General features: G+C 61.3%; 1 protein-coding gene across 7 annotated transcripts in view; it reads right to left on the bottom strand.

The window, feature by feature from the left end:
• KCNQ1 (potassium voltage-gated channel subfamily Q member 1) overlaps positions 1–3,639 on the bottom strand; it is a 363,159-nt gene extending 359,520 nt beyond the window's left edge. For 6 of the 7 annotated variants that reach the window (XM_049892815.1, XM_049892814.1, XM_049892816.1 and 3 more), the window contains exon 1: positions 3,166–3,639. In XM_049892815.1, the coding sequence (XP_049748772.1) occupies positions 3,166–3,554 (389 nt within the window). In that variant the 5' untranslated portion in view covers positions 3,555–3,639. Of the gene's footprint in view, positions 1–2,044; positions 2,907–3,165 lie in introns of those variants that run through there. The other variant, XM_049892821.1, reaches the window with a different exon arrangement.
• Positions 3,640–7,073: the final 3,434 nt, after the last annotated feature.

Below are 7,073 nucleotides of genomic sequence, written 5' to 3' on the forward strand. Positions count from 1 at the left end.
CAGAGGGCAGAGGGGGAGGAGGGCAGGGGGAAGAGAGTGGGGAAGGCAGAGGGGGAGGAGGGGAGGAGGGCAGAGGGGGAGGAGGGGCCCTCAGGGTTCCTATAGCTGGAAGCTTCCTGCAGCCAGAGCCACAGAGGAGGGTGTGGACCACTGGACAGGCCTCCCTGCCCCCTTGGCAGACAGGATGCAGGAGCCTGCAGAGGCCAGGGGATGGGCAGCAGCTCTGCTCCAGCCTGAGGCCCATGGTGCGTCCCCCTCCCAGGCCTTGTGCTCACTTCCCTGCCATAGGTCCATAAGCGAGGAGGCTGGGGCCCTAGGGTCGAGGGTCTGCCTAGACCTCGGTGCCCTCAGCACCAAGGCAGGTGCCAGGTGCCCAGTAGGTGCTGTACCCTTGGCTGCGGTCCCATCCCCCAGGGCTGCAGCTCCCAAGAGTCTCTGACGGAGATGATGCTGAGGGAGAGGATTGGCGCAGGGAGGAGGAAGCCACGCTGACCAGGAGCTGGGGCTGGGCGGCAGACAGGGTCAGCCAGGAGGAGCGCAGGAAGAGCCAGCTCTCCCCTCACCCCCAGGCTGGGAAGGGATTCCCCGAGGAGGGTCAGGATATCCTGACTTGTTCCTGCTGTGCCGGGGGCGGGGGGGGGGTGCAGCCACCCCGCAACCCCCCCCACAGCACTCACACACCAGGACCTGTCCTTTGAAGCCAGCCCGCATCCTGACAACATCCTCCCCCCTTCACTACCCGCCTCCCAAGGACGAGGCCTTTCTCTGCCACAACCCTGGGCAGGCTAGCAGAGACCAGGGGATGGGCAGCAGCTCACCCCATTTTACAGTGGGAGGGGACGGGGTATGGGGCCGTCCACCCCATTTCACAGGGGGAGGGGCAGGGGCCATCCACCCCATTTCACAGGGGGAGGGGGTGGGGCATGGCACCACCTACCACATTTCACAGTAGACGGGGGCAAGGGACATCTACCCCATTTCACAGTGGGAGGGGTGAAGGGGTCGTCCACCCCATTTCACAGTGGGAGGGGTGGGGTGTGGGGGCTGTCCACCCCATTTCATGAATGGGCAGTAGGTGTTGTCTGCTCTGCTGCAGCCGGCCCTGCAATCCCAGCTCCAAAGAGAGTGCCCGGGGCCCTGCAGGCATTTGGAGACTATGAGGGGCGAGAGACACCCTCCTGGGATACTCTCCCAGGATGCCAGACAAGCCTCATGCCCTATCCAGGGAGACACTCCTAAGGCCCCCTCCAGCCCCACCCAGCCTGGAGGGGACTTGGACAGCACGTCCACAGCCATCCCCGGGGCCTGGAATGGCTCCTAGGGGGCCGCAAGTGGGAAGCTTGCCCGAGGTCACCCCACTCAGGGAAGCCCAGAAGCTGCCCTGTCCCAGCTCCTGGGAACTCCTGAGCTGACTTCAGAGAGTGAAACAATCAGCCAGGAAGAAAACAGAGACTTCCTCTGGTCCCCAGCCCTCTTCCTCCAGTGGAGCCGCTGCCCGCCACCACATCCTCAAGGCGGAACCAGTGGGGCCCCTCCTGCAGCAGCCCTTTGGGGGGCTGTGCCGAACTGACTGCTTGGCACTTGAGGCACAGCCCAGCAACCCCTGCCGCCTCCCAGCGCTGGCACCCAGGGTTCTAGGAAAGCCAGCCCACGGGCCTCCTCCAGGGCTGGTGCTGGCCCTGCCTGGCCTCCCAGGCTTCTCAGGGGCTCTGGGAGCCTGGAGGAGTGCACACAGCTGTACTCACGAGCCCTACCTGGGCCTAACGCCCACTTGAGTGGGTCCCTTGGGGCAACTGCACACTAATACCCCCAAGCCAGGCCACTGCTGCTGCCCCAGCCATGCCCAGGCTCAGGGGCCGCCAATACTCAGGGACAGGGGCTGTGGGTAGGGAACCAGCTTTAAGACTGGGCCTGTGGGCCACACTAGTCCCCAAGGCCTGCCTTTTGCCCCTGGAGGCCTCTCTTCAGGAGGCTGCACCCCCACACCACCTGAGCCTGTGGAGGAGCAAGAAGGGGAGGTGAACTTGGCAGCTTCCACACCCACCTCGCCTTACGGAGACGATGCTCCAAGCAGCTGGGACCCCAACTTCTGTTGCATCCCGGGAATCTGGAGGCTACCAGAGAAACAGGGCCCCGGCGCCCCCCAGTCTGTCCTTGCTCAGGCTAAGCCAAGCACAGGGACAAACAGGACGCCCACCCCCATACAGCATAGAGACTGGCTGAGCCAGGACCCACAGGCCAGAGCCTGGAACAGTACCAAGATGCTGCTGGCTGGGCAGCCAGGAAGTACAGCCACCAGGGCGGAGGGGGCAGGGCCCCAGGCAAGGACCAAGGCAAGTGGCCTGACCCTTCGTGGGGGGGCAGGAACTTCCTCACACCCTTCCCCAGGAATTCGGCAGCTCTGCCGCCCTCAGGCAGGCCATGCCACAAATCAGAACCACCTGGACAGCAGCCACAAGCCAGGTGAGGCTGCTTTCCGCCCTCCCTTCTCCTAGGCACACCTGGTTCAGACTTACTGCTGGGAACCTGGCCGACCTTCCCCTGCCCGGGCCGGTGAGGAACAACTGCCCCTACGTTTTCCTCTGCATGGACCTAACCCAGGTGGCCGTGGGCACTTGAATGGCCATGCTGGCTCCAGAAAACCCCATGGGTCTGGCCACCCGGCAGAGCAGTAGCCTCCACTAGCCCAGGGGAGACCCCTGGGAGCCTGGGCCTCCGAGAGTGTGAGATGTTGCTGCCCCAGCTGGAGCGTCAGGCCCTCCCCTCTGGGGCTCCCCCTTCCCAGCTCCCCCTGGGGAATTTTTCCTCTCTGCCAAGGGCCAGCGCGGCCAGCACAGGTTCTCTCCCACAAGGATTAACGCCTGGACCATGGCTCCAGGGTGAAGTGGAGCGCCTCTGAGCTCCAGAGCCCCCACCCGGTTCTCCCACCACTGTACACACACACCCACGCTTCGACACGGCGTGTGCAGGGTTTCGCGCCCCCCCCCCCACCGCCAGACACCAAGACCCTGACAGGGTCAAACCGCCCCCCCCCAGCTTGTTTTGTTTGCCCATGAACGCCTTCCCTCCCCCGGCTGCTACTGGGAGGCAGCAGGTGGCGGTGGGCCCTTGCGCCCCCACCCACGCGGAGAGCGCCCCTCGCACCGCCGACCCCGGGATACTCACACGGCAAAGTGGTAGACGAAGCACTTCCAGCCTGTGGGGCGCTCGAGGAAGTTGTAGACGCGGCCCTGGACGTGGGTGCGAGCCAGCAGCGGGCGGCGCGCGCTGTAGATGGAAACGCGCGGGTCCAGGCTGACCCGTGGCCGCGGGCCCGGCTCGACTGCGGGCGCGGGCTGCGGCGTGGCGGGCCCGGCTGGGGGCGGAGAGGGCCCCGGGGCGCCGGGGGGCGAGATGGGCGCGTAGAGCGCGCCGCCCGCCGGGCCGCCCTCGGCCAGCTCCAGAGAGAAGGGACACTTCTTGGCCAGGCCCGCGCTGCCCCGCCGCGCGCCCAGCAGGCGGCCCCAGTCCCAGCTCTTCCTCTCGCCCCGGGGCGGGGAGGAGGCCGCGGCCATGGCGAGCGGGACCCGCGGGGCCGGGCAGCGGCGCCGAGCTGCTCCTGAGCCGGGCGCGGGTCGCAGTGGCCGCAGTGTGCCAATCCCGCCGCGGGGGCGGGACTGGTCCCGGGGGAGGCGCGCCCCGCCTCAACAGTAGGCCCCGCCCCGCTGCCCGGCGCGCACCAGGCGCCCTGGCCTGCGCCCGCCGGTACGCACCTGCTGGGCCCCGCCCACTCCTGCGCCCACTTGCTCACTCCCCAAGTTCTTGCTCACCTGCTGGGCTCCGCCCTCTCCTGCGCCCACGTGTTCGCACTCCCCAAGTCCAATCTCTCCTGCTAGGTCCCGCCCTCTCAGTATCCACCTGCCACCTGCTTGGCCCGGTGGGGTGCGGACCCCCTAGCGGGGCGCGAAGGATAGCTACGGGCGGCAGGTGCAGAGGCCGAGAACCGCGCTGCCTGGATGGGAGGCGGGGTAGGGCGCCCGCACCCACTCTCCCACCCTCGGAGGGAGCGTCCCGGTGCAGCCTGAGCGGCTTGGGAGAGGGAGTGAGGGCTGAGAGGGAAGAGGGTCGCCCTGGGTCACGCGCGGGGCCAGCCTAGCGGCGCTGGAACACGTTAGCCTGGAGCGCACTCTGAGCGACCCTTGGGTGCCGGCCGGGGCGCGGGGGGCCAACCAGGGGGGCGAGATGAAGCGGCCCACAGGCAGGGGTCGGGCCGCGGGAGACCTGCGAGGGGTTGCTCGGGCTGTGGACCCGTTGACCGACTGGCATGGTGGGAGCGGCTGCCCGAGCAGGTAATGGGGAGGAGGACGTGATGCCTTCCCGGGTAGACATGGGTCAGGGAGGAGAACGGATGCCTTGTCCTCCTCGCCCTCCGCACCTGGCTGCCGCTGCGCTTCGTGTGTTCCCCTGGAAGGGGCGGGACAGCGTGGGCGACTGCAGTGGGTGGTCCCGAGGTCTGCGCGGGTCCCCTGCGCTGCTGCCCCTGCTGCCCTTGCTACTGGCTCCCCCTACTGATGGGGCGGGGGAAGGGCGGCAAAAGAAGGCTGGTCTTTCTGGGGCATTGCTCTTGGCGGAGGGATAACCCACCCCAGTGCAGGTACCGGGAGGGGTGTGACCTCGGCTGTGACCCCGCCCAGGCCAGGGTACCCATAACCTACCAGCCACTTCCAGATCTTCACTGAGCACCCCGGTGGGCGGTCAGCTTCTTGATCTGCAGAGTAGGGCTCCAGCTTCTCCCCACCCTCTCCCCACCCCAGGGTGCTGCCTGCACTCAGCAGCGGCTCCGTGTGCATCTGCAGAGAAGGGGGTCCCCGCCTATACCAGGCACTGTGGGGACTCCTGGAGTCGCTTAAGCTACAAAACAGGCAGAGGAATGGGAAGAGGGGAGAATTTACCTCCGCAGGATGGGGGGAGCAGCCAGCAGGGCAGGTGCTGGCACGCTCGAGCACACACACACACACACACACACACACCACACCACACACACACACACACACACAGGGCAGACATTCGGTGGATACCATCTGAATGAGTGTGTGGCTGGACAGTGTCTGCACACGTCTGTCCCAAATCAGTAGGGGACAGACGGACTTTTAGTAGGTGGTGTTGGTGCAACAGGTAAGCCCTCACCTGCTAACTGAAAGGTTGTCAGTTCAAATCCACCCATAAGCTTCGTGGAAGAAAGGCCTGGCAACCTAGCTCCTGTAAAGATTACATTCAAGAATACCCTATGGGCCAGTTCTATTTTGTCACATGGGCTCTCTATGAGTGGAATCCACTCAACGGCACCATGAACCATATAGAAAAAAGGAATCGGCTCCATTCCTCAAGCTATGCACAAGAACACACTTTCAAATGGATCAGAGTCTTAAATGTGAAAAATGAAATGAAGCCACACAGATGCTATAAGAATGGGCTGGTTCCCTGGAAGTGGGAAAGTGCTTCCAACTGTGTCTTGATATCTAGAAGCAATAGACAAAACAAAAAATAATAATTAGAAATCCATGGTTATTAGTTATTTTCTATTTGGCTCTGACTCATGACAACCTTATGTACAACAGAACAATCGAAGTGTTGCCTAGTCCTACACCATCTTCATGGTTGTCAGTATGTTTAAGCCCGTTATTGTGGCTACTGTGTCAATCCAACTTGTGGAGCGTTTCCCTTGTTTCGCTGACTCTCTACCAACCGTAAAGTCCTTTTCCGGTCATTGGTCTTTCCTGATGAAGTGTCCAAAGTAAGTGAGATGGAGTCTCGCTATCCTCACTTCCCAGGAGCACTCTGGCTGTATTTCTTCTAAGACTGACTTGTTTGTTCTTCTGGCAGTCCATGGTATATTCTGCATTCTTCCCCAACACCACAATTCAAATGCATCAAAAACACCACTGCAGTTGTTGTTAGGTGCCGTCAAGTCGACTCTGGCCCATAACGACCCTCTGTACGATAGAACAAAACATTGTCCAGTCCTGTGCCATCCTCACAATCACTGTTATGCTTGAGCCCGTTATTGCAGCCGCTGTGTCACTCCATCTCGTTGAGGGTCTTCTTTTTCACTGACCCTCTGCCAAGCATGCTGTCCTTCTCCAAACACCATTGGCAAAGTGTAAAGGACAAGTGACCAACTGGGGAGAGGATTTTGTGGCTTGCACCACAGACAAGGACAAGTATCACTGAAATACCCATAGCACCAGAACGGGAAGAATATGGAAGATAGCTCTGTGAGAAAGCGGGCAAGACAGGTGAAGGGTTCACAGGAAAAGGGCATTGTGACCTTTGTCCTTGTAATAGAACGCTCGACCTCACTTGCTGATTAGGAGTACACTCACTCGACTGCACTTCTCACTCACCTGGTTGGCAACAAGCAGCCCAGAAGGTGACCACACCTGTGGACAAGGACATGGGAAGGTAGGTGCCCCCATACGTCGTGGAGGACAGGGGCTCTGGAAGTATTGACAAAAACACATGTACCATTTAACCCAGCAAGCCCACTTCTGGGAACTAATTCAAAGATACACGGAGAAAAAAAAAATGGTTGCAGCCGAGCGGATTCTCACTCCTGACGACCCCACGTGTGTCCAAGCAGAGCTGTGCTGCACAGGGTTTTCAGTAGCTGATTTTTCTAAGGTAGATCAGCAGGCCTTCCTTCTGAGGCACCTCTGGGTGGACTCGAACTTCCAACATTTCACTTAGTGGCTGAGCATGTTAACCCTTTGTACCACCCGGGGACTCTGTGGGAAAAATAGCAAAGTATCACAAACCGGATGGTTTATAAGAACAGAAATTTATTCCCTCGTGGTTCTGGAAGCCAGAAGTCTCCAGGGCCGTGCTGCCTCTGGAGGCCTTATCTCTCCCAGCTTCTGGTAACCCTGGGCACTCCTTGGTTTGTAGACGCATATTCACATTTCATCCCTCTGTGTGTCTCTGTGTCTCTTTTGTAGGACACCATTCAGATGGGGTTATGACCCACCCCCTGCAGTATGACCTCATGTTAACTGACAACATCTTCAAAGACCCCGTTGCCAAATAAGGCCACATTC

This window comes from Elephas maximus, chromosome 7 (genome assembly GCF_024166365.1).
Source record: "Elephas maximus indicus isolate mEleMax1 chromosome 7, mEleMax1 primary haplotype, whole genome shotgun sequence".
Lineage (NCBI taxonomy): Eukaryota > Metazoa > Chordata > Mammalia > Proboscidea > Elephantidae > Elephas > Elephas maximus.